Source organism: Serpula lacrymans, assembly GCF_000218685.1.
Source record: "Serpula lacrymans var. lacrymans S7.9 unplaced genomic scaffold SERLAscaffold_1, whole genome shotgun sequence".
In the NCBI taxonomy this organism is placed as follows: Eukaryota; Fungi; Basidiomycota; class Agaricomycetes; order Boletales; family Serpulaceae; genus Serpula; species Serpula lacrymans.
The window spans coordinates 4650523-4676032 of record NW_006763290.1 but is presented as its reverse complement, the minus strand read 5'-3'; the positions used below and the strand labels follow the sequence as shown (position 1 = coordinate 4676032).

Here is a 25510-nt window from a genome sequence, read left to right as displayed (position 1 = left end):
ACAGACCCTCATGACGTTACTCAAGATTGATCCTCTACCAACTCACCATAGGGGACCTGCCAGCGCTGAATCTTCGATAACCACAACTTGAAAACCGTATTTCTGAGTCGTCCTGCTTGCTGATAGATCCGACATCAGTACACGTGGAAACTATAAGGTGCTGGCTACCGATGCTGTATTGTTCTTGCTGTGTACGCGATGTTTGCAACTCATGCCATGCCTTAACTTGAAGCTCATCATCACGTATCGAGCTGCGGTCACGGTCGAGAATCATGAATCATTGTCCTGTATCATCATCTTAAATGCTGCACAATCATTTGTCTACGCATCGAAACATGATGATACGAAGGCGCAGGTCTGAACCTGTATAATCCTTAGAATAAAACAGCAACATGCCGTATCTTGTGATGCAAATGCAAAAGAGTGAAATTTGAATTGGTTGTACTGTGATACAATACTTTTATCGGCAACTCTATGAAAGACGAGGTAGGTACGTGTTTGCACACATACATGATCTACAGCACGGTCGAGCACTTCAAAACCGTTGATAGCTATATACTACGAATGGGTCCATGTAAACTTCCCAGTGACCAGTGACGAGAGCAAAACAAAGAAAAGAAGGGAATGAGATGAGACGCCAATCAGAAGAGCGTTTCCTAGAAATTGCTTAGTGGATGTTTTTCATACTACACATCATAAATGGCTTACCTCGTCTCGTAGATATTCTCCGACGTCGCTGTATAAAAATATTGTGATGAGAGCCGATACTAAAATCAGATAAATGAGAATGAACGAACGCTTGGTGGAATACTATGATGGACGTTGGATCTAGTTTCCGCGTGTCGACTGTTGATCGCGCTGTTACGCCAAAACCCTACGTGACCGACGGGTCAGTTCATGATCGAGCGAAAACTTTGTAGTGAACATACCAATGGAACATCGTTCATGTTGAACACGATGACACCCTGGTGCTCAGGAGTGTCTTCCGTTATTCTACCAAGGTGTGCTTTCACAACATGGTTGCCATATAGGAAAGGCATTTCACCGTTAGGTTTTATCCAGACCTGCAAAACGTGGGTGAAAAATATGTCGTATGTGAGATCAGTCGACCGCTGGCTTACCTTGTACTTTGCATATTGTGCGATGTAATCGAGAGCAGTTATATGCAATTTGAATTTGCCAGATTTGCTGAATTTCCCAAAACACGTTCCCAAGCTGACGAGATTTGGACGAGCGACAGATATGCTGAGGCGCATTGACGATTCAGAGACATAGTACACCCTGTCTTTTTGTAGCCTGAAGCAATAGGGTTCATCTGAGCGGTCTATGAGATGAATCAAATTCTTTCCCTGCGCGCAGGAGAACGCTGGATGAGTGCGTGAAGAAAAGCAAAGACCAAAGCACGCACAATATAATTGGCGAGTTTTGTGAAGACTGCTTTGCTTTCTTCTTCGGTTAGAGGACGCATATTGTGTTTTTTTGTGTGAGATGAGATAAGGAGACAAAGGTCTAAGGAAAGGACAGGAAGACTGGAGAGTCTAAAATGTTCGGGTATGGCTTCTAAACGGCATTTACCGCGACCATCTCATATCGAATCTGAGACCAGCTCTGGACACTCACAGCGCCGTTGCCGTCAACCGTTGCTGAGACACAAACGGGCGTAAAAGGAGTGTAAAAGGTCCATAGGGACTCGAATATTATTCTGGGCAGGGCGAGAGCGTCGTCGTGGCCGACGGCACTGTTCTATTTCACACCATACCATCATCTGAACAGCTTTCTCCAACGGGTTTCACTGCGATCATTACTATGTCTGCACCCTCATTCTCGTCGTTTCCACCTGCATTCTCGTCATTCCCGGATCTAGAGTCTGGGCCCAGTGCGAGCTCTTCACATTCTAGGGAGGGCCCAAAGCAGAGGGAGAAAAGTAAGAAGGACAGAAGCGAGAGGGAGAGGGAAAGGCGAAAACGTGAAAAACATAAGCACAACCGAGTCGAGGTTGGTACTAAACAGAAAGACAGTGGTTGGACCAGCGAACGTGTGCAAGAAGACGAGCGCTACAAAGCAGAGGAGGACAGAAGACAGAGAGATGACGAAGGCCAGTCAAGTTCACTTCCTCTATACTTTTCGGATCGCAAGGGAGATGCTCTCAACGTACAATACGGTGGCTTGCATGCAGGAGATATTCCAAAGTATCACTTGGTAAACCGTGAGCTACCATCACCATTTTGTCTCGTACAACTAATGATGTCGAAGGCGGTAGAAAGATTCTCGGACTCGATAATGCATGGACCGTGGTTCATAGAAGTGGTAAGGGTGTAGAAATCACTGTTGGGAACAGAAGAAGAGTGAGTACACTTTTCGCGAATCTTCACTCGCAGCTCACAACAATGGTTTATAGCTCCCTACTCTGACGGATTCGAGCTCCAGAGCCCTTTTGGCAGCTCCTCCAAAGCGAAGGCTATATGCTACGGCCAACGCTCGCAAATACGAGGAAATTGACGGCTTCTTGCGTCTACCCTCCGGTCGTGGTCGACAAAGTGATCAAGCTTACCGATCTATCGCTGCCGCGAAGGACGGAGACTCGGACTCTCAGTCATCTGCTTCCGAGTCAGAAGCCTATGACAGCTCAGACGACGATTCGGGTCCTCAGTTTAGTTCACATGAGCTACGACTGAAAGACCTGGAGGGTCAGCTTTCTTCCGACTCATCTTTTACGAACACTTGGCTCTCTTTACTCGCGCATTCACTATCAGCCATTCCAGTGACATCAAAAAATGCAACCAAAGCTCGCTCTGAGATAACACTTTCTATCCTATCCCGCGCCTTATCTGCTCACCCACACAACGCTTCTTCCAAAGTCTTGCGTCTCAAGTATCTAAAAGCTGGTGAGGAAGTGTGGCACGAAAGCAAACTAAAGGCTGAGTGGGAGAGCGCCTTGAAAATAGGTGGGATAGAGGTTTGGATGGAGTGGCTAGGATGGAAGATTCGTAAAGCACTTGGAGGAATCGATGATGTTGTAGAAGACGCAACGCGTGCTTACAAGGCTTTTGGTGACCGCGAAGAGGATGAGATTTCAAAGTTAAGGTTGTTATGGCGAGTTGCTGTGGCTTTTGAACAAGCAGGTACGAACAATCAAATAGATATTTACATTATGTCTAACGATTGATCGTTGCCTATAGGATTCCATGAACGTGCAACTGCACTTTTCCAAGCTCAAGCTGAATTGTAACACATGTTCCAAAAAAAGTTGTCATACAGGTACTGACTACGAACCACCAGGACTTTTCAGGCGCCAAAATCACTTTTAGGGCAGTCATTTCAAGCTAGAGTTGATGCTCTTGAAGAATTTTGGGAATCTGAAACACCGCGCGCGGGCGAACCTGATGCGAACGGTTGGGCTACTTGGGCGGTAGACCGTTCGGAGGATGCCCTAGGCACCAAGATATCCACCAACCACAGCGCTTCAATGCAAGTGGACTCTCAGATGACCGAGCCATACCAGGAATGGTATCAAACAGAATCGACTTCTGACAAAACGATGCGGCTGCCAGCTCGATCGACCGACGAAAGAAGCGAAATGGACCCGTATGCCACTGTATTGCTGTCCGATATTCGACCGCTGTTACTTCCGTTGAACTTCGCACGTTCTCTGAATGTATTTCGCCTCATATGGCTTTCATTCCTCGGGCTTCATATACCTGGTTTCGTTGATTCATTGTCCGTTGGCTCGTGGGACGACCGGTGGTGTTTTACGCATCTAACGGCACCGCATAGCCTGTCGTCGATATTTCCGTCCAACGAAACGAAGGGGTGGCTGATCGCCGACTCCCATGCTGGTGTATTGATTGGGCGGGAGAAAGAGTACTCGAGCGCCTTTGGACCTGTCAAAGAGTGGCGTTTGGGCATACTTGGACCTCTCGACTGGGTGGGCAAGGAACGCTGGCGTATGTTCATGGCACATGATATCCAGAATGTTGATTGCGAATTTGTGCGCGCAATATTCAAGCAACTGAGGTCTGGACTGGATGATTATGATTGGGATGTATATGCGTTGGCGTTCGAGGCCGCCCTAAACCCGAAGGAGTATGTATTTTTTCTACTATGCTCACTTGTTAACTTTTATGTTGATGTTTGTCTTAGTGCTACGAAGCTTTCGCGCTCATTTTTATCAACTGCCAGAGACTCGCTCCCTCACTGGGCCGCCCATGCACGTCTAGAACGGTTACGTGGGCGTATCAATGATGCGCGAAAGGTTTATCAGACAGTGCTTACTGCCTCCCCTCTTAATCAAACCAATGCTTTTGTTGGCCAACTTTGGTGGGATTGGACTGAGATGGAATGGGTTGACGGAGATGAGAACGCTGCACTGCAAATAATCTCACGATCGATTGGTCTGCAAGGCTCTAATCATGTAACAATCCTGCGGGCGAAGCGCAACCTCGATGACGCAGCAAAGGCAAATTTCAGCCGGTGGGAAGACCAAGAAGCTTGGGTCAAACTCAGAGCCACGATTGAAGTATTAACATCATCGCCTGCAGCTGCACTCGCGATATTCGATTCGTACCCTTATGGAGCGTCTGGCAGTGCCGGGGAGGAGGATAAGATCCGTGAAAGCCTAATGACGGCCTCACTGACTATGATTTACAACCACACTGTAATCCTACGGAGACCATGTCCACCATCTTTGTTAAGAGAGCGGCTCCAGATTGCGGTCGAGGCCTTTCCTAACAATACGATCATGTTGGGTATGTTCTTGGAAATGGAGAAAGGTCAGGGTGTGTGGGGTCGAGTCAGGAGTCTGCTTGGGCAAAATACAGTTGATGGGGGTATGTGTGAGAAAGGTGTTGCGAGGAGAGCTGCGGAGGTGTGGATTGCGGGGTGGGAAAAGGGGCGGTGGGAGGGCGAGATTGAGAGGACTAGGAGTGGATTGGCTGCTGCTGCTGAGAGTGAAAGGTATGTCTTGCCTTGGTGAAATGAGCGTACATAGCTAAACTTTCGCTCAGGACCAGAGCTAGTCCTGTCATCTGGCGTATCATTTTAGAGCTGGAGATCCGAGCAGGTCAACTGCAGAGAGCGAAGAGTATGCTGTATAGGGCAATTGGGGAATGCCCACTATCGAAAGGTTAGTGTGATGGACTAGTATGATTTATTGAAACAAGCTAAATAGCATATGATGATAGAGCTATATCTACTTGCGTTTGGACCGTTGCGTTCTGTGTTCGCTCCTCATGAGCTTAATGGCTTTGGTGATACAATGGCAGAGAGGGGGGTAAGGATGAGAGTGGGCCTCGACGAATTTTTAGAAGGCCAAGAAGTGATGAGTAGGGGGAGAGAGGAGGATGATAGTGACGCCGCCGATGCCGATGAAATTGAAGAAGAAGCTCGGGAGAGAAGGCGACTGATGCCATACTAGTTGTAACTATTAAATGTTCATTGAAGGAAATTGACAATGCTAGCTAGTATTGGTGTAATGGGTTTACATTGTATCCGAGCGCTGTCCATTGTTGAGTAAAGCCGAGACCTGTGTGACGGTCACAGTCACAATACGCTCCCTTCCGCCCATCGTCGTCGCCTGCAAAATACCAACACGAGGCATCGACTGTCTTTTTTTCCCTGAAAAGCGGCAATAACACAGGCCATTCAATTCATTTCTGTTTTATTCCTCGACATATCTCTCTTTCTCTCTTTTTTCTCTTTTTTTTCTCTGCCACTATAATTTGTGTGGATCGAGATAGTCGCTATCTCCAGTAACCCACACACAACCCTACGCTCTCTATAACTCAATCCTACACGACCGCAAGTCTTACAGCTCCGCCCCCATTCGTGGGGCTTAGTATATTCGCCTTTTCTATATTGTACCCCCCACCATGAACACTATTCCTGCGCCGACGCTGGTCCTCACTCGCGAAGAATGGCCAGACGCCGACTTCGACATCCCTGATGGCGAACCGCTCAACCCCCTCACCGCAGAATCAGACAAAGAGGACGACGACGACGATATGGACTGGGATGCAGAGATGGATCTGGGAAAGACGGGAGGGGCAAAGGCAAAGGCTGTCGTCGCTGGCATGGTTGCCAGGTCTGAGTCATTCAGGCGAAGTTCCTCCAACATGATTATCATCCGCCCCCCATTGGCCAGCCAGGAAGAGGAGGGCGACGACGAGGATGACGAAGGTGTGTCCACTATCAAAGTCGCTGCCCTCCCCAAGACCTTCGCCAAGCCTTTACCCACGCCCATCGAGGAAGACATCGAGTCCGCTTTTCTCCTTCCCACCGACCTCACACAACTTTCTCTTGCTCCATTGTCTCTTAACCATAGGTCCTCAAAGAATTCCCTAGAATGGGGCGACAAAGATCAAACTTCGTCGTCTCAGTCATCAGACGCCTACTCTACACTCGGTTTTGCCGACGCATCTCCATCGTCTAACTCTGCCTCTTCCATATCATCTCTCCCCGAAACAGAAGAAAGTGAAGGTGATGAGGACGAGGGTGACCTGGAAGGCTTGGTCATCCCGTCCGGTTTATTCGAGTCAGGACAAGGTGGCAAACACCTCAAAAAGATCCTAGAGTTGAAGAAGAAGACACAGATTATTGATCAACGCATCAAGGTCGCAAGTCCCGACCCCGAAGATGACTTTGAAATGGGCCTTGTTATTGACGACGATGTGGATCTGAGCCCTAGTAGGCTTCTCACTTCACAACAAACTCAACGCCTCGTCAATCGTAGCAAAAGTATGCCTGCTCGTCCACCCGTTACTACAAGACCGCCTTCAAGAGCGAAAGGCAGTCGTGCTAAATCTCCTATCAACCCACCTCCCTCCTCCGTGCGCCAATTCCAACGACTGAAGCTTTCTCCCTCCCCCCCGCTCCAACCTATACTACCCGTACGTGCCCAGACATACAAGGAAGCTCTTTCAAACACGCCACCCCCTTCTTCAATGTCCTTCCTTCAGCCAAAGCCCGGTAGTCTTCGTGGGCAGAAGTCTCACTCTGGCCTCAAACCCCCCACTCCCCCTTCAACCCAGCGGAAACAGCTTACCCGCAAAGCCTCATTGTCCTCCCTCCTGGAAACGAGTACTTCCGGAGCATCAGGCTCAGGAGCTGGTTCTACAGCAGGCTCATCAGCTAAACTCGCACGTTACGAAGCCCCTACTGCCGCCTCGCGTGCCAAATCACATACAAATTCGACAAGCCGCATACACGGCCTTGATTTCATCGTGCCACCCACGAGGCCCTCGACGCCGTCTTCTAACCCAGCTGCATTGCGTTTGACCATGCCTACTTCGATGCGCATGAAATCTCGTCCTGCTTTGTCTGCTGTTTTTGCTGCTCCACCGTCCCCCGCCGTGGCGTCCATGGCTGTTCCTTCATCTTCACATCGTGCAACATCACCGCTCCCCCCACGCCCACCGTCCACTTCCTCGTTACGTACGCGCACAGTCCGAACCCCCCCTGTGGCTTCCTCGTCGTCTGCTCCAAAACTCCTTCGCAGACCGAAAAGGCCGCGAACATATGGAGATGGCACGGAGTTGGATGGGATTGATGATTTGCCAACTGACAGGGAGAAGGAGGGTCGCTTTCGGGTACAACCAAAGTCAACGAGCCGTCTACCTGCCCCGGGTAACCCGTCTAAATCATTTGATAAAGACAAAGAGAGGGGTACTGTCCGCAAAAGGGGTAGAAGAGAGGTCTCTAATGGATCTGGTATGTTCATGTCACAAAGGGAGTATTTGTCAATGCCACTCACTCTCCTTTCTTTCTCGTAGATGTTCCCAATGCTCTAACACCCACTACGAATATGCTAAGACGCACTGGGCGCATCGAGTTTCCATCAAAATTTTCAGGAGCTGAAATAAATGTAAAGAAGAAGAAAGATACTTCTTCGCCCGTGTCCGGGCAAACAAAGAGGAAGCCGACGTTAATTCGTCATTTAGGTGGTGCCAATGGCCCCAAAGGTTAGTCTGGCACAGTTTATCAATATCTTGCGAGGTCTGATAGCTGCTTCAGTCGTTGGGGACATGAAATGGAATCCTATCACTTTACGCTGGGAAGGTAATGACCAGGTGCTTCGTGACTTTGACGCTGCAGTAGGGACATCAACGCGGCCCGCTCTTATTACCCACCTTACTGGCTCATCGATTGGCTCTCCCGTCGGTTCCTTTGCTGCGGGTGCACGTAAGGTGGGGAACATGATATTTGATCCAGCACGGATGTGCTGGATATCGACACTACCTCCCGACCAGGAGGAACCGGATGTCTTTGCCGATCTTGCGGACGACGAAGAAGAGGACTGGGAAACCAAAGGCGGGACAATCCGTGCAAGTCAGCAACTGGGAGGCACGTCCATCAGCGGTACGGTTTCGGACACAAGTGCATCTTCGTCCACAGGCGTGGTGGAAGCGCCCAGCCCAGCCAGGAGTCATACACGTACGATATCGGAATCCGGAAGCGATTGTGGTGACCGCGGTTCGCGAGCGTCCCTCGTGTGTGATGTAGATGGTGACTTCGTGGAGAAGTGTCGCGCCGCAGAGCAGCGGCATCGTGTGGAGATGAAGGGTTGGCGGATGACGATGTCATCACAAGCAGATCCATTCGCAGAGCCAGATAGGTCTAGTCTGTTTGAGATTCGAGCCTTGGCTACCAGGAAATATTAAAACCCCTACTCTATCGCCATCCAATCTTCCCATCATCACTGTATGCGTCTCGTTCTGCCACGATCCCCTATGACGCCCCCCTCCCCCTCCGACTACGTTTCTTTTAGCATTTTGGACCATATGTCTACAAAATCCTTTGGGTTCATTCTTCCATCTCTGACATTTTTGTAGCCTGTTAATTTATATGCATACCTTGCTTTATCATCTTACTCGTCACTCTTTTACTCGATATTTTTTTTGTTCATCTTTTTTTTTGCTTGATGTGTATGGAGTTGCATTATGGAATATACATGTTCAACAGTCTGGTGGGGCCATGAATTCGAAGAATGTCTTTGGTTTTTCGGCACTCGCTGCACACTATCGGGTCCTTTTCTTTTGCACCCCTGGCTCAATGTTTGGTAATGCATCAACTGGAAACTTGAAGAGCCTCATCAGCCAGAACACATTCATGACAAAACCCCCATCTCATGCCTGTTGACCCTGGACCATATGAATATTGTGACCAAACCGTATCAGCTACAAAGTATTGAAGTTGGCAGCGGTCGCATCGCCTCTCATCTGCATGGTTCAGAGGCCATTTTCTCAGAATTATGGTCCACATATCCACTGAAATTATTGTCGCCGCGGACAACAGAAGAGGGCGTCGCTATCGTCTACGTGGTGAGCTATGGAGGGGGGCTTGTGGGAGGGGATTTTATCAATCTCTCTGTGGATGTGGGAGGAGGGACAAAACTCGTTTTGTTGTCTCAGGTACGCAGAAACGTTCTTCAGATAGAGTCACAATGCAGGGATATTAAAACTTGTTACACAGGGCTCCACCAAAGTTTTCAAAATGCGACAAGGTGAAAGATCGTCTATCGTCCTACGAGGATCTTCCTCAGTGCAACAAGTGACCACAACGCAATCTATGGACGTGACTGTGTCGGCGCAGGGCGCCATCTTCGTGCTTCCTGACCCCGTCACTTGTTTCCGATCGGCATCATACAACCAGATACAGACTTTCCGGCTCGTTGGTGATGCCTCCATCGTGCTCTTGGATTGGGTAACCTCTGGGCGCAAGTCACTCGGGGAGGAATGGGCATTCTCGCGGTACTACAGCCTCAATAAAGTTATCGTTGATGGGAAACCTATTGCACGGGATGTGTTGTTACTGGAACAAGTCCAAGCTCAGGTTCCCGCTGATGATACTCCTCGGCGTTCGTTAAAGGACAGGTTGTCGCCATATTCGTGCTATGCTATGCTTTTACTCTACGGGCCTCTTACGAGAGGTGTCATCGCTGAAATGACCACCCAATACGAAGCTATCACAGTGTTCAACATGACCTCCCCTCAACCTGTCATATGGTCTTTGAGTCCCATATGTGGGGGTGCAGGATGCGTTGTGCGGACAGCGGGGGTGGAGACGGAGGACGTGAAGAACTGGTTAAAAAATGCCTTACGGGGACTTGAGAATGTTATTGGGGTTGATGTATACAGGAAGGCGTTCCTGTGACGTATTATCCAATGATACCAAAATGGTATTCAAGAAATGGAGGACATGTAGTTTTGGGGATAAGCACAAGGGGGTTGAAGTGGAAAAGATACTGCAAACCCTTTGCATGCTGACGAATGTTCAGAGCAAGGGATGGTTGTTCTCCGGGATCTTTGCTAGGGAAGATCAAACAGCTTATCATCGAGATGCTGCTGACTTCCATCCGAACTTCATGGTTGTACCTTGCTAGTCAACATTTACAGCGGTGTACGTGTCAACTCCAAATACTCATAATCTTTTTGGTCACTAACATCATTGTTTCATGACTATAGACGATGGTGCTCCTGATGCAGATCCCTGTCGAACACCTTTTCTCTATAACCAAACCGTTATGAGCCGTTTCTGAATCCTGCTCTTGCAGTGAATGATAACGACCCTTTCCGTGTCTATCTTTACCCAGGTTGAATTCTTGAACTGCCCAGAATGCTCCGACTTCCGCAACAAGAAACCCACAAAGTCTTGTTTTGCCTTGAGTATGCCCTCTGCTCTATCCACACCCCGCCAGAAGGAAGACTTATTCACATGCTGATAATTCAAGACTCCCACTGCCCACGAGATCCGTTTTGGTGAGGCGATACTGGAATTGGCGTGTGCAGCCACTTTATACAGAATTATGTTCTGGTCTCGACTTCGGAGCGGAGGGTACCAGTACTCGTCATCTGCCTTTCAGATTGTTAATAATTGCGCTCAGAAGACTGTCAAGCTCTCTGTACCAACTTCAATATTGTTTGGGTCATCCCCGCTGCGTATGTCCTCCAGTTCAACCACTAGGACTTTCAGTTTGAGCCCACGCTGTGTCATCTCAAATGACAAATGAGGCATCTTAGTATTCTGTTGCTGCACAGCAGTTGCGATTGGTTCCACTTCTGGATCCAGTGCGCGGTAGCCATGCGGTGAACGGGGTATAGCTTTGTTGTACCAAGATGAGGGACCTGCCCAGGCGAGTATTGTCCACTCATCGCACCTCTGTATGATCGTCTCCATCAATCTGTGAAAGGCCCACGCACCCTCTCCATATGCGATTGACATGGTGATTTCAAAAATACCCAGGAGTGAATAGGCAGTGTCCTCGATTCTAGTCGTCTCCCGCGTCGACGCCCACAACATTTTCTCTCTGATCGCCCTGGTCCCTGGGAGGAAAAATGTCAATTCTTTGCGAGGTATCTTGGTCACTTCTGCGAGGGTGTGAAGGATTTCCTTATCTTCTTTGTCGTTATGAAAGGTGCCGAATGGGACCCACCCCTTCCCATAAAACTTCATCCTCCTTGGAGCCAGAAGCTCTTGGAGGGTCCAGCCTCGCCTGAACCAAACCTCGCTGTTTAACTCCTCTAGCGTCTGAGACTCGGCTAAATATGCAATGCAGATGCGTGAATTGCGGTACCACCGAAACATTGATCTGATGGCTTCTTCAAGCTCAGCGCTACTTGTCTTATCGATGCAGCATGTGTCTGACCATGCCAATTGGCAACAGTACTCCTGGGCCTTTTCGCAGAACTTGAAGAGCTTGCTGTACCCTGGAAGCTCGGCAGGTTGTGCGGATGCAGACATGTCCTGAAACGTTGGCTCGCCCTTGTCCAGCCAGCGGTGAGAGAACATGGCATATGGCACCTTCTCCCAAACCATCAGGTCGATTTTTGACTTCCTCGAACAATTGCGATCCTCGACCTCATCATCTGTGATCGACTCTATCTCCTTCCAGAATATCTCCTTCAGCTCCTCCCTCCCGATGATCTTCTGTTGAGGAAGGTACAATAGATGAGCAGGCATGTCATTGTAGATATATCGAGTGAACGCATGGATAACATCTTGGACGACCATTGGTGAAACCAGTGAACCCTCAATCAAACTCTGATGGATTTTGACCACGTCTGGGAGTTATGTAGCTTTGCTTGCAACATTGCAACATGCTGTAGCCTCATTTTAATATCACTGCCTCTTTGGCCCGTGGCCTCACCGGGTGACCGTCGTGCTGTGCTTTTGCTTCTTTGCATACCATATCGATATGCTTAAAATATGGATTGATTTGGAAATGGTTGAAGTGGTACTTGTTTCGGTTCATGTGCTACTGGTACCTAATCTGATGTGGGAGGGTTCTTCGTATATACTAATGGGGTGATCAATGAGACGGTAGCCTTGCTATGAGTACTTGTAGATGCTCTCGGGCCTTTGCATAAATATGTAGCCGTTCATTATGCATGCTGCTTTGCGTCCAGGCGAGTTGATGCTATATCTGCATAGCCACATCTTGAACATCGAGCGGTTAGTACACGTGTACACGGTCGCGTCAAAACACCACATTTTGTCGTGAATTACATGTACTGGCTTTCATGCATTTCACGTCTCTACGAATTGAAAGCTGCTTTCTTCTTTCGAAATATTCAGGGATTATCATCCTCAACGAACGTTAGACTCGGAGACTCTGTGTCCGTCCGATATGACGAAATTCCCAAATGCATTGCCAAAAGTAGATGTTCTATGACAGGCGGATAAGGGCCTAACATAGTATCTGTAATTGTTTGGTATCTTTCTTCTGCCAGATCTTCCATGGCTCTTGAAGCAAACGTCGATTCCAAGGCTGAGGACGCTGTTTCGAGGAGCACTGGCGTCGCGGGCTCCGATAATCTTTATTGTCCCGACGTCGACACCTCGGAGGTCGACGAGCGCAAACTGTTGTGGAAAATAGATGTTCATGTCATTCCATGGTTGGCGCTTTTGTACTTTCTAAATTTTTTGGACAGAGGAAGTATAGGAAATGCCAGGGTCAGACTCCTGTCGTTTTGAATCCGACCTCATCGACATGCTTATCTGTTCTACCTTCAGTTGTATAACATGGAACAAGACCTGCATATATCAGATAAACAGTATCTCATAGCACTTACGGTTTTTTTCTTCCCGTATGCTCTGTTCGAGGTGTGTATCATATTATCATATATGACCTATAATGTGCCACTCATATCTCACCCCTAGCCTGCTAGTAATGTGGTTTTGAGACGGCTACGTCCTTCTCGATGGCTCTCTTTCATGATGCTAGTCTGGGGTATCGTAATGGTATGTGCTCAAACTTATGCGAACAAGCGCTGTTGTGCTAAGACATCATCATTCCCAGACTTGTCATGGTGTTCTCGTGAATTATGGCGGCCTTTTGTGTAATACCCCTCCATCATGCTAGGTTATAATCAGTTCTAAACGTACCTAGACAGCTCTTCGATTCCTGTTAGGTTTAGCGGAAGCTGGATTGTATCCTGGTATCGTTTTCTACATATCTTGGTATGGGCAGTTACAACATCTGTTTTTCCCCTTGCCTGATCCCATTTCTAGTTGGTATAAGCGCGAGGAACTTGGTACCAGAGTTGCTGCCTTTTTCACTTCTGCAACTATAGCAGGGGCTTTCAGTATGTGCTATACTCAAACCCTATTCAACGATCAAAAATCATTGTCTTCTAGGTGGACTACTTGCAGCAGCTATCGCCAACATGAATGGGATTGGTGGTAAGCCGGGATGGGCATGGATATTCATTTTGGAAGGAATTTTCACAGTTCTGATGGCTATCGCATCGTTTTGGATCATCGAAGACTTTCCAGGGTCAGCCAAGTTCTTGAGTGAGGCGGAGAGTGAGCATCCACGCATATTCTAGTTGGTTGTTCGCTGACTTTGAGTGTCAGAGGTATTCGTTATCCGGCGTTTGCAAGCTGACTTGCAATTCAGCGCTGGAGGTGAGAAATTCAAGGCACAGTACATTTGGCAAAGTTTGACGGATTGGAAAACTTATCTTGCACGTGAGTGACTAGAGCGTTACCCAAAACCTTTTTATTTCATTTTTTCGAACTTATAGTCGGGATTTATATGGGATTGTAAGTACATATCCTATTTCCGTGTAAGGGACACGGTTGATCAACTATGCAGCGATGGCCCCTTGTTCGCGTTTTCACTGTTCACGCCTACAATCATTGCAAAGGTCAGAAAAAAGCGGAATACCTTCCTATACGATCACTTATTATGCAATGTCGTAGCTGGGTAATGAGCCAAATAATTTCTGTCTTGGAACGCAAATCTTACGAGACTCGCTGATCAGGATTTAAGGCCACTGCTGCCAATCTTTTGTCTGTCCCGGTGTATGCATGGGCATGTATCATGACATGTGTGTCTGGTTATCTTGGAGACCGTATTGGTTCCAGGGGTTACATTAACCTGTACGTTCGTTTCTCCTCACACTCATTTTAGAACATTGGAAGAACTTAGTTACTATGGCTCATAGGGCCCTATTTGGAAGTGGTAAGTGTACTGCTATATGCCGATAGAACTGTACTCATGAACATCTATAGGTCTCGTTGGTTATATAATCCTTATAGTGTCACGGAATGCAGCATTGTCTTATTTTGCCGTTTATCTCGCCGCATCGTGAGTATCCCTGATTTGTACTTATTCAAATAAGGCCTTCAATATACTGAAACTCTTGTTATTCTAGTGCCATATATGCAACTATTCGTGAGTTGTGTTACCCTTACTGAAGCATAGCACGCTGACACTTCTGGCCGTGTTCCTCTCTCAGCAAATTCTGTGTGAGTATACCTGTCAAATTCAACATATCTAGGTGGTCTTTTAGTATCAATGCCTAACCTGGGTGCTACAGGGCTTGGGTAGCTAGCAATGTCGAGGGTTCTTACAAGCGAGGAGTTACACTGGCTATAGCAATTGGCATGTGCGTTACTTGATTTGCCTTTCAGGGCAGGTATATTGATAATAACCCAGAGGTAATATCAATGGCGCGGTAACATCTAATGTTGTACGTTCAAATCGCATCACATTTTTTCAGTTGCTTTGCTAACTATAATCCAATAAGTATCGCTCCAATGATGCTCCTTGGTACAGGCTCGGGCACGGTATCGTCTTAGCATATATTGCAATCGGTTTCTTCTGCTCCCTTGCCTTCATGATCCTCCTTCGCCGGGAAAACTCGCGCAGGCAAAACGGAGAGCGTGACGAGGTTATCGACAATCTATTAGATGAGGTCACTAAAGACACAGACAGCCTTTCTGCACAAGCTCAAAAGAATGGCCGATATGAGAGTGTCGATGCAGCAAGGAGGGATAAAGGTGATAGGTGGAGCGGGTTTCGATATACATTGTAAGTCTAAAATTACACGACAGTCTAAAACAGAATACAAGAATCTTTACACATGGTCTTGACGAAATGACCACGAAGGATGAAAAGAAGGTAATGGAGTACAAGAAGGGGAAACATCGGTTTCGCCATGAGAACGACAGGAATCGTCCCTTTCACGTGTGGAGTCATTATGGTATCTTCAGCAGAGAAGATCAGAACAGCAATATCAGTGGTAAAGGCACTTACATATTGATAACGTAAAAATTATTCTACTTCAGATAATTTTCTACCTTCCACCTCTTTTTTTTTAGCCTTGGGGTCGAACCTAATACTGGATGTACTTCGCTCGAAGGTTCAAGTTTCTGAATCTTCCTAATGGCTTTCCTCATCGCCGTATCTGCGCCACAACTCTATGGCCCAGAGCTCTACTTCTGCCGTCTAGATATTATGTTTTCAGGTACACGGTGCTATAATGATTGACCGCACCAACTAAAAACAGATGTTTATGGCACCTGGTTCCATGGGCGCCTCGAAGAAATGATCAGGTGAGTGTTGTTTGATAGTCGTATCTTGTGGTCCTGCTCCTCTGCTGAAATCACCATGTCTCTCACAAGTAGTCCTGAAATGAAGGCCGAGGATGCCATCCTCGAGTACATTCCTGTATCCGACAAGCTCTATCGCTCAGATGTGGATGTATCAGGGGTTGACGAGAAGAAATTATTGTGGAAGATAGACATGCACGTCATCCCGTGGTTGGCCCTGTTGTATTTGTTTTGTTTCCTCGACAGGGGAAACGTAGGGAACGCCAAGGTGAGAGGGTCTCGGGGTCATCATTTATACATGGGAGCTCAAAACCTCGTCTCTAGTTATACAACCTAGAGCAAGATTTGCATATTACAGATAAACAGTTCCTCATAGCTTTGACAGTTTATTTTTTCCCATATGCGTTATTTGAGGTGCGTACACTCACTGCTCCATCCTAATATCAATATTCATTACTTTAGCCTGCTAGCAATGTAATTTTGAAAAAGTTCCGTCCTTCAAGGTGGCTCTCATTTTTGATGTTATCTTGGGGAGTGGTAATGGTACGTCTCACTTTCTCCAAATGCTGCTCATAGTACCAAAAATATTCGATGTCAAAGACTTGCCACGGTTTTGCGCGCAATTACGACGACCTTCTGGGTGGGTGATTCTTCAAGTTGATACTGCAAGGGGCATAAAATGACTTGATATTTTACTTACACAGCCCTCCGATTGATATTAGGTCTGGCTGAGGCTGGGTTATATCCCGGAATTATATTCTATATTTCTTGGTACGTGCGATCAACGCTCACAACTTGTTGCTAGTAACTAGTCTCCAGTTGGTACAAGCGAGCAGAACTTGGGACCCGAAATGCTGCCTTCTTTTCCTCTGCCACGATAGCTGGGGCATTCAGTATGTGCTACATTTGTTATTGTTGCAGTGCTTGGTGATATTTAACAATTTTAGGTGGGCTACTAGCTGCAGGTATCTCTAAAATGAACGGGATTGGGGGCAAACCAGGGTGGGCTTGGATATTCATCATCGAGGGGCTTTGTACAGTCTTGTTGGCCATTGCGTCGTTTTGGATGATAGAAGACTTCCCGGAATCTGCTCGGTTTCTGAGTGAAGCGGAAAGTGAGCGATCGCTTCAGAAAATAGAACTTACTCCTCTAACTGCTCCTCTCGTACTTTGAAAGGAGTTTTCGCGATTCGCCGTCTGCGGGCAGATTTTCAGTTTAGTGCTGGAGGCGAGCCATTGAAAGCGAAGTATATTTGGCAAAGTCTAACGGATTGGAAGACTTATCTTGCCAGTGAGCATTAGTAACACTCTTTTTCGATCTCTGCCATATATTTACTTCGAATCACAGTCGGAATTTGGACGGGGTTGTGAGCACCATAGTAGAACATGGAGTGAAAGTTTTTCTAATCCATCTCCTAGTGACGGCCCAGTATTTGCCTTCTCGCTGTTCACGCCTACGATAATTAGCCAGGTAAATTTGGTTAACTTAAAGGAAATAATGTTCTTCACAAACAACCCTCCTACCATAGCTCGGTATGGGATTGTTTTTGGCCAACATCGGCGGTTTATCTGCAATATCATAATGCTACTTATTTCCAGGATATGAAGCAACAGCTGCCAACCTTCTTTCTGTCCCCGTGTATGTCTGGGGGTGTATCGTCACCTGTGCTATCGGGCTTCTAGGTGATCGCATTGGATCTCGGGGTTATATCAACCTGTGCGTAATTTCTTCTTAGTCCACAGTCTCACCGTCATGATTTGCTTGTTATAGGGGCTTGTTTGGGAGTGGTAAGTATGACAACGTGAGTTCAACTGTAAAGTATGTAACTTGAAGAACCATAGGGCTTGTCGCATATATCATCTTGATATCGTCAACAAACGCAGCATTGTCATATTTTGCTGTCTATCTCGCCTCTTCGTGCGTATCACCCTAACTTTATATCGATCGTGTCTATATTCACGGGTTAAACGTTATAGTTCTATATATCCAACAATACGTAAGCCAAGTTTAGTCTGGCAAGCTACTATTCTTGCTGATGTACAATTCGATCTACCTCGTAGCGAATTCTGTGTGAGTCTTCAAGCTTTGGAATTAGTATTTTAAGCTGAAGGACGGGATGTAGAGCATGGGTTTCGAGCAATATCGAAGGATCGTACAAGCGGAGCGCCGCACTCGGGATAATAATCGGGCTGTATGTCTTTTCTTTGGGCTTTGCGGTTTCATCATCCTGAACAGGAATACAGAGGCAATATCAACGGCGCAGTATCTTGTAACATTGTACGTTGCCTTTACGCGACAGTTTACTTTGCTTCTTCCCTTGTGTCCTATTTCTGATTCACAATAACATCCTTCGCAGTATCGCGCCGTTGACGCTCCTTGGTACAGACTCGGGCACGGTGTTCTCCTCGCGTACATCAGCGTCGGCGTTGTCTCGTCTCTTGCTTTTATGCTTCTTCTCCAGCGAGAAAATAAGCTAAGAGATAAAGGAGAGCGCGATGAGGTTATAGACGAGCTCCTCGGGGAGGGTGATAGAAACACTGATTTTAGTGCTCAGTCCCTCAAGAACGGTCGGTATGAGACTGTTGAAGCAGCCAGGCAGGACAAAGGTGATAACTGGAGTGGGTTTCGATATTCACTGTAAGTTTAAAAATACACCAGTCCAAAGCAGAATACAAGGGTCTTTCAACACAGTTTTGACAAATGGTCACGAAGCATGAAAAAGGGTATTAGAGCACGAGAAGCTTGTCGTGAGAACACACGTTTTGCCCTTCACGTGTGTGGCCATTACGGTACCCCAACAGAAGACGAAGAGAGAAATACTATGTAATGAGTAAAAGGACTCACACTGATAACGTGAACATACTATATTCTGTTTCAGATGTTCTCCTGCATTCTTTCAATCTCATTTCGAATCTTGGAGCTGAATCCACCAGGTATGATTCGCTCGAAGGTTCAGTCCCCACCAATAACTGTCCTCTATATAGTTGTCTATAACCCAGACTTTAGGCCTCCAGGTGCACGGTGCCATAATGGTTGACCGTGCCAACCGAAAATAGATGTTTATGACACCTGGTTCCTTGGGCGTCTCGAAACAATGGTCAGGTGAGTGTTGTTTGATAGTCGCATCTTGTGGTCCTGCCCCTCTGCTGAAGTCTCCATGTCTCTGACAAGTAATTCTGAAATGAAGGCCGAGGATGCCATCCTTAAGTATATCCCTATTTCCGACAAGCTCTATCGCTCAGATGTGGATATTTCAGGGGTTAACGAGAGGAAATTGATGTGGAAGATAGACATGCACGTTATTCCGTGGTTAGCCCTGCTACAGCTGTTTTGTTTCCTCGATAGGGGAAACATAGGGAACGCCAAGGTGAGAGGGTCTCGGGGTCATCATTTATTCATGGGAGCTCAAAACCTCGTTTCTAGTTATACAACCTAGAGCAAGATTTGCGTATTACAGACAAACAATTCCTTATAGCTTTGACAGTCTTTTTTTTTCCATTCGCATTATTCGAGGTGAGCACACTCAATCTTAACATTCCAATCAAATTGTTCATTTTCGTTAGCCTGCCAGCAATGTAGTGCTGAGAAAGTTCCGTCCCTCAAGATGGCTCTCGTTTTTGATGCTATCGTGGGGAATAGTAATGGTGTGTCCGGTCTCTCTGCATACTGCTCTCCGTATTCATTACTTGACCTAAAAGACTTGCCATGGTTTTGCTCGTAATTATGCCGATCTTCTCAGTAGGTAAACTCTATTCATCCGCAATAAACATTGAACAACTTTCCATAGCTCTCCGATTGCTGCTGGGTTTGGCTGAGGCTGGGTTATATCCCGGAATCATATTTTACATTTCGTGGTACGTACAACCAACGTTTATAATTTCCTTTCAGTAATCAGTTTTCAGTTGGTATAAGCGAACAGAACTTGGAACCCGAAATGCCACTTTCTTTTCTTCTGCCACAATAGCTGGAGCCTTCAGTAAGTATTACATCGGTTGTTTTTTAGTGACGGGGCAATCTTTATTGTCTGTCAGGTGGGCTACTTGCTGCAGCCATATCTAAAATGGAGGGGATTGGAGGAAAACCAGGATGGACTTGGATATTCATCATCGAGGGGCTTTGTACAGTCTTGTTGGCCATTGCATCGTTTTGGATGATAGAAGACTTTCCAGAATCCGCCCGATTTCTGACTGAAGCAGAAAGTAAGCCTTAGATCGTTTCAGGATATATGAACTTAGGTCTATGCTTATTTCTCTCGCATCTCGCAAGGGGTTTTTGCTATTCGTCGCCTACAAGCCGACTTTCAGTTTAGTGCTGGGGGCGAGCCATTGAAAGCGAAGTATATTTGGCAAAGTCTAACGGACTGGAAGACTTATCTTGCCAGTACGCAATATTGTTTTCTTTTGACCTCTTCTGTATATTCATTACGAATGACAGTTGGCATTTGGGTGGCAATGTGAGCACGATAGTGAAACATGACACGAAATTTATTCCAACTCGAATCCACTAGTGATGGTCCAGTATTTGCGTTCTCGTTTTTTACACCTACAATAATCAGCCAGGTAAGTGCGTGTCTATCTAAACGGAAGAATGTTCCTCACATGGAGATTGTCTACTTGTAGCTAGGTATGTGATTGTTCTCGGCTACAATCTCATCTGCAATATGAACTGAGGTTAACTTATATTTCCAGGATTTGAAGCCACAGCTGCTAACCTTCTATCGGTTCCTGTGTACGTCTGGGGATGTATCGTCACTTGCGTTATTGGGCTTCTTGGCGATCGCATAAGATCCAGAGGTTACATCAACCTGTGCGTAGTTCCTTCTTTCCCAATCATTAGCCTTCACCTCCTACTCATGATTTACTTGTTGATGATAGGGGCTTACTTGTAAGTGGTGAGTATAGCAGCTTTATGTAGACTGCAAGGAAGATAACGTCGAAACTCATACCAGGGCTTGTTGCATATATCATCTTGATATCATCAACGAACTCGGCCTTGTCATATTTTGCGGTCTATCTCGCTGCGTCGTGAGTACCACCCGGATTGCTTATCTCGTCGTGTCTATGATTTTTATGAATTGGACATTACAGTTCTATATATGCGACAATACGTAAGCTCTTCCGTCGAGTAAGTAGCTAGATATGCATTGCTGATATAGATCCGACGACCTCATAGCAAATTCTATGTGAGTGGCCGTTTTCATGATTTCGCATGAGTTTTTCATACGACAGACAACGGGAGATAGAGCGTGGATATCGAGCAACTTTGAAGGGTCGTACAAGCGGAGCGTCGCGCTCGGGATAACGATAGGAGTGTACGTCCCCCCCCTCGTTCATTTCTTAACGTTCCATCATTCTGAGCGGAGGGGGTATAGAGGCAGCCTCAACGGCGCTGCAACTAGTAACGTCGTACGTCCAAACGTCTTGCATGCGACGATCATAGGTTGACGTTTACCTCTTCTCCCTTCCTACCTTTGACCTTTGATTCGCCACGACATCGTTTGCAGTATCGCGCCGACGATGCCCCGCGATACAGACTCGGGCACGGTGTCCTCCTCGCGTACATCAGTGTCGGCGTCGTCTCCTCCCTCGCCTTCATGATCCTCCTCCGACGAGAAAACAAGCGAAGGGAGGACGGAGAGCGCGACGAAGTGATAGACGAGCTCCTCGGCGACGCTGACAGACACACCGACTTTAGTGCCCGCGCTCTCAAGAACGGTCGATACGCGAGTGTCGAAGCAGCTAGGGAGGATAAAGGGGATAGGTGGAGTGGGTTTCGGTATTCGTTGTAAAATGCAGCACGAAGTGGAGGAGAAGGGACCATGCAGCACCCACTCGGTGAATGTACAAGTGATTAAATGTCAGAATAGTCGTTTTTTGTAACAGTGATCAATATTGCAATGTCGACGCAGAATGGGAGCACAAAAAAAATAATGATTGAGATTAGTTAAAGGCCCATTTATTTCAGTAATGAATGGACAAATGTCTAGAGTGGTGAGCAAAGGGAATGCGTAAATGGGCACGCGTGGGGAATAGCAAGTACGTCAACCAAACGCGACCGCTATGCTATAGACATACTATACAAAAGAACATCTCCACCGTCCACCACGGTCTCCACCCTAGCATGCCCATCCTAAACGACCAACAACGACGAATCAGGTCATCAAGTCTATCCAGAAGCCCGACGCAAGGCCTTCCACCATCACCGGTCACCGGCTACCACTTGTAGTCTTCTATCTTTGTCGACGTGGCCATGGGAGCTGGCGCAGGGTCCACAGAGCCAGGTGCGGGTTCTTCCATGGGGGGAGGTGCGCTGCGCTCGTTGCCGCGGTTCTCATCGAGCCATTTATCCATGTCATCGGCTTTGTTGGCAAACGGACGCTTGCCGAGGAGGTCGATCATGTCCTCGCTAATGAGCAACGGTCGTTAGAATTTAAAAAAGGACAGAGAAGGAGAGGGGGTACGTACCGCGTGATCACCTCCTTCTCGAGCAGGAGCTTCGCCACCTTTTCTACATCCTCCCGATGTTTAGTCAATAGTTCCGTAGTGCGCAAATGAGCATTACTGTCCACGCAAAGGTTTTGTCAGACCTGACGAAGCACAAGGGAATGACGGAGAAAGCATACGTACGTGATCATCTTGCGCACTTCCGCATCCAACATCTCCCCCGTCTTCTCGCTAAACGGCTTCGTCCAGCCCTCCTTCGCGCCTTCGCGTCCCCCATAGCTAACAGGCCCAATGATCGTGTTCATACCATAGTTCGCACACGCCTCAAACGCCATCCTCGTTATCTTCTGCAAATCATCCTGCGCACCCGTCGTGATGTTCTCAGTCCCGAAGAAAATCTCCTCCGAGACTCTCCCGCCCAACGTCATGCAGATCCGGTCTGACATTTGAGGGGTGGAGAGGAGGTAGCGATCGGGCGGGAGGTACTGTCATCGTACTCGTTAGCAAAATAGATCATTGTGCACAAAGGCATGACGTGCAATGTACATACCTGCGCGTAACCCAAGGCGCCTACACCTCTAGGAATGATGCTGACCTTGAGCAGCGGGTCCGCATGCTCCAAGAACCACCCACAGACCGCATGACCCGCCTCATGATACGCCACCGTCTTCTTCTCCTCCGGACTCAACACCCGACTCTTCCTCTCGAGCCCCGCAATCACCCTCTCAATCGCGCTCTCAAAGTTAATCTCGCCCACGTACTCAGAGCTCTTCCGAGCAGCATGCAACGCAGCCTCGTTACACACGTTGGCGATATCGGCACCTGAGAAACCGGGGGTAAGGACGGCCAGCTTTTGGGCTAGGACAGATACGTCTGCTAGTTCTGAGGAGAGGCGGAGGGGTTTGAGGTGGACTAGGAAGATGCCCTTGCGACCTGAGACGTCTGGTCTGTCGATGGCGATATGTCTGTCGAACCTCCCAGGACGCATGAGAGCTGGATCGAGCACGTCAGGTCTGTTCGTCCCCGCAAGCACGACCACATGCTCCTGCGTCCCAAAGCCATCCATCTCCACCAGCAACTGATTGAGCGTCGACTCGCGCTCGTCATTCCCACCAAAGTTCCCACCCTTCCCTCTCGACTTTCCAATGGCGTCGATCTCGTCTACGAAGATGATGCACGGCGCGTTCTTCTTGGCGGAGGCGAAGAGGTCGCGTACGCGGGATGAGCCGACGCCAACGAACATCTCGACGAATTCAGAGCCGGAGACGGAGAGGAAGGGGACGGAGGCTTCGCCTGCTGTCGCTTTCGCAAGGAGGGTCTTGCCTGTGCCCGGTGGGCCTGAGAGGATGGCGCCACGGGGGATCTTGGCACCCAATTTCTCATACTTTGCAGGCTCCTTCAAGAACTTTACAAACTCCATAATCTCCTCCTTTGCCTCGTCCATACCAGCGACGTCCTTGAACTTGACCTTGACCTCTGTGTCCTTGTTGAAGAGCTTTGCTTTGCTTTTTCCGATGCTGAATATGCCGCCTGGGCCTCCGCTAGCGCCGCCGCCTGCTCTGCGGGACATGTAGAAGAGGAGGCCGGCGAAGAGGATGGTGGGAGCAAAGTTGAGGAGGGTGTTGAAGGTGGATATTTCGTCGTGGTAGGCTACTGGGATACGTTCGTGGCTGGGGATACCGAGTTCAGCCTGAGCCTCGTCAAGCTTGCGCTCAAAGGCCTCTACGCTACCGATGGAGAAGTGGTACTCGCCTCCACCTTGGGGTGCGGTGGGATACATGGTGCCTGTAGCATTAGAGTGAAGCTTGACACGGACCTTTTGTCTGTTGACGACGGTGAGCTTATCGACGAGACCCTTGTCGAGGAAGGCGGTGCGGAACTCTTGCCAGGTGATCTCGCGGGAGGAGGGGGAGGAGGAGGAAGAGAGGGCGTAGAAGATGGCTGCTGAGCTTGCGAGGAGCATGAGCTGGTTTGTGTTGAACCCATTGTTGTTCCCGCCTGGGCCTGGAGGGGGAGGGTGCTTTGAGCGCTGGGAGCCGTCGTGGTCTTGGTCGGAGTCGGGGGACTGGCGAGACCAGCCTTGTCGCTGGTAGCGCTGGAAGAAGCCCTCGAGACCGCGCGGGAGGTCCTGGCTTGGGCTCTTGTGCTCCTTCTCGTTCGCGGCGTCGTTCAGGGCGTCATCGTCCCTGGCCTTGCCCTTCTGCTCCTGGTCGCTTTTGTTGTTCTCGTTCGATGGGGGGTGTGGGTGTGAGGCGTAGAGGCGGGACCAGCGGAGAGGGTGTGGTGGTGGAGTGAGGGTGCGGTCGAGGAGTCTGGACGAGGCGCGGAGGGGACGGGAAAGCATCAAGATAAACTGACGACGACCTCTCAATCGTTTCTCAGAAGAAAAGAATGCTACCACTCCGGGTTAGGGTTACGTTCCCGGTTTCATCCGACCGGCAATGCCACTCCCTTCTTAGTCATCATCCCAAGTCAGCATATGAACTGAACCAGCCACGAAGGCGCGCAATCAATGTCAGTCACTCATCTGCAAAACAACTTGACAGCGGCCAAGTCGGCACTTCTGAAATTCTAGTGTGAAGTCAGGCGATTGGGTGATATTTTTGATTTTAACGCATTCAGACAGTATGAGAACATAGATACGTCATCTTACAAGGGTTAGATCAGATAGTGGTTTATCATGTAGATTAGCAAGATTGGATGACTGGCCAATTTCAATCAATTTACAATGAATTAAATGATACAGGAGCACATAGGACAAAGAAAACTAGACAGTAAAGAGTACTGTCACAATAACACAATTTTCGGACCTTTCCTTTATTTTCATTCTCCGCTTTAGCCTTCACACATGGTGCCACGCGGCACTTCCCCTTTTTGTCCAAACTCCTCTTTCTCGCGCCGCGTAGCCTTTCTTCTTATTTTAGACACAACTCGCTCACACAGTGGAGCTGGCCATGCGGGCTAGGCCCCATGACATCATCAGCCACTGTCTCTATCAACTGTATAGTACACATGTACAAACAAACCTGTAGTAGTATATATACCCCAATAGATCCAGGAGACTCCTCAGCGAGTCCTCCTGTTGTTAACCAACAAACTCTCTGCAGCCTAAGGGGTAACCACTCCCCATGTAACAACCAAGAGTTAGTTACTCTGGCGCACACAAGAACACACTATAAGGAAGATGTAGAGGGAGTGGTTACCCCTTAAGCTGCAGAGAGTTTGTTGGTATACA

General features: G+C 47.9%; 8 protein-coding genes across 8 annotated transcripts; 5 read left to right on the top strand and 3 right to left on the bottom strand.

The window, feature by feature from the left end:
- Window positions 1–11: 11 nt before the first annotated feature.
- Window positions 12–334, bottom strand: SERLADRAFT_455183 (uncharacterized protein; the record flags this gene model as incomplete). Its single annotated transcript, XM_007312728.1, has 1 exon — window positions 12–334. The coding sequence occupies one exon, from the start codon at window positions 272–274 to the stop codon at window positions 35–37; it is 240 nt and encodes a 79-aa protein (XP_007312790.1).
- Window positions 335–402: 68 nt separating this feature from the next.
- Window positions 403–1555, bottom strand: SERLADRAFT_455180 (uncharacterized protein; the record flags this gene model as incomplete). Its single annotated transcript, XM_007312727.1, has 6 exons — window positions 403–656; window positions 709–736; window positions 798–874; window positions 930–1064; window positions 1122–1349; window positions 1409–1555. 6 exons carry the CDS (start codon window positions 1466–1468, stop codon window positions 642–644), a joined length of 543 nt encoding a protein of 180 aa, XP_007312789.1.
- A 251-nt stretch (window positions 1556–1806) lies between these two features.
- SERLADRAFT_444471 (uncharacterized protein) lies at window positions 1807–5508 on the top strand (the record flags this gene model as incomplete). Its single annotated transcript, XM_007312726.1, has 8 exons — window positions 1807–2206; window positions 2254–2345; window positions 2399–3122; window positions 3180–3225; window positions 3280–4083; window positions 4141–4953; window positions 5004–5122; window positions 5181–5508. The coding sequence occupies 8 exons, from the start codon at window positions 1807–1809 to the stop codon at window positions 5411–5413; spliced, it is 3231 nt and encodes a 1076-aa protein (XP_007312788.1).
- A 3704-nt stretch (window positions 5509–9212) lies between these two features.
- Window positions 9213–10162, top strand: SERLADRAFT_455173 (uncharacterized protein; the record flags this gene model as incomplete). Its single annotated transcript, XM_007312725.1, has 2 exons — window positions 9213–9711; window positions 9742–10162. 2 exons carry the CDS (start codon window positions 9487–9489, stop codon window positions 10144–10146), a joined length of 630 nt encoding a protein of 209 aa, XP_007312787.1.
- A 6-nt stretch (window positions 10163–10168) lies between these two features.
- Window positions 10169–10375, top strand: SERLADRAFT_364622 (uncharacterized protein; the record flags this gene model as incomplete). The annotated part of the gene is made up of 1 exon (XM_007312724.1): window positions 10169–10375. The coding sequence occupies one exon, from the start codon at window positions 10169–10171 to the stop codon at window positions 10373–10375; it is 207 nt and encodes a 68-aa protein (XP_007312786.1).
- A 2354-nt stretch (window positions 10376–12729) lies between these two features.
- On the top strand, window positions 12730–15370 carry SERLADRAFT_359045 (uncharacterized protein; the record flags this gene model as incomplete). Its single annotated transcript, XM_007312723.1, has 17 exons — window positions 12730–12945; window positions 13006–13095; window positions 13153–13233; window positions 13292–13331; window positions 13386–13452; window positions 13504–13577; window positions 13630–13797; window positions 13849–13962; window positions 14019–14037; window positions 14090–14141; window positions 14267–14384; window positions 14509–14584; window positions 14652–14671; window positions 14736–14745; window positions 14817–14885; window positions 14936–14969; window positions 15027–15370. The coding sequence occupies 17 exons, from the start codon at window positions 12730–12732 to the stop codon at window positions 15312–15314; spliced, it is 1536 nt and encodes a 511-aa protein (XP_007312785.1).
- A 1538-nt stretch (window positions 15371–16908) lies between these two features.
- SERLADRAFT_455167 (uncharacterized protein) lies at window positions 16909–21759 on the top strand (the record flags this gene model as incomplete). Its single annotated transcript, XM_007312722.1, has 31 exons — window positions 16909–16946; window positions 17009–17122; window positions 17180–17196; window positions 17229–17306; window positions 17431–17548; window positions 17603–17619; window positions 17674–17749; window positions 17809–17828; window positions 17893–17902; window positions 17955–18023; window positions 18076–18469; window positions 18524–18765; window positions 18817–18934; window positions 19004–19199; window positions 19256–19345; window positions 19396–19476; window positions 19531–19570; window positions 19620–19686; window positions 19735–19808; window positions 19864–20031; window positions 20099–20212; window positions 20267–20285; window positions 20340–20395; window positions 20521–20638; window positions 20707–20723; window positions 20781–20856; window positions 20920–20939; window positions 21005–21014; window positions 21075–21143; window positions 21204–21237; window positions 21336–21759. The coding sequence occupies 19 exons, from the start codon at window positions 18927–18929 to the stop codon at window positions 21618–21620; spliced, it is 1542 nt and encodes a 513-aa protein (XP_007312784.1).
- Window positions 21714–23594, bottom strand: SERLADRAFT_455164 (uncharacterized protein; the record flags this gene model as incomplete). The annotated part of the gene is made up of 4 exons (XM_007312721.1): window positions 21714–22237; window positions 22297–22392; window positions 22459–22760; window positions 22826–23594. The coding sequence occupies 4 exons, from the start codon at window positions 23516–23518 to the stop codon at window positions 22045–22047; spliced, it is 1284 nt and encodes a 427-aa protein (XP_007312783.1).
- Window positions 23595–25510: the final 1916 nt, after the last annotated feature.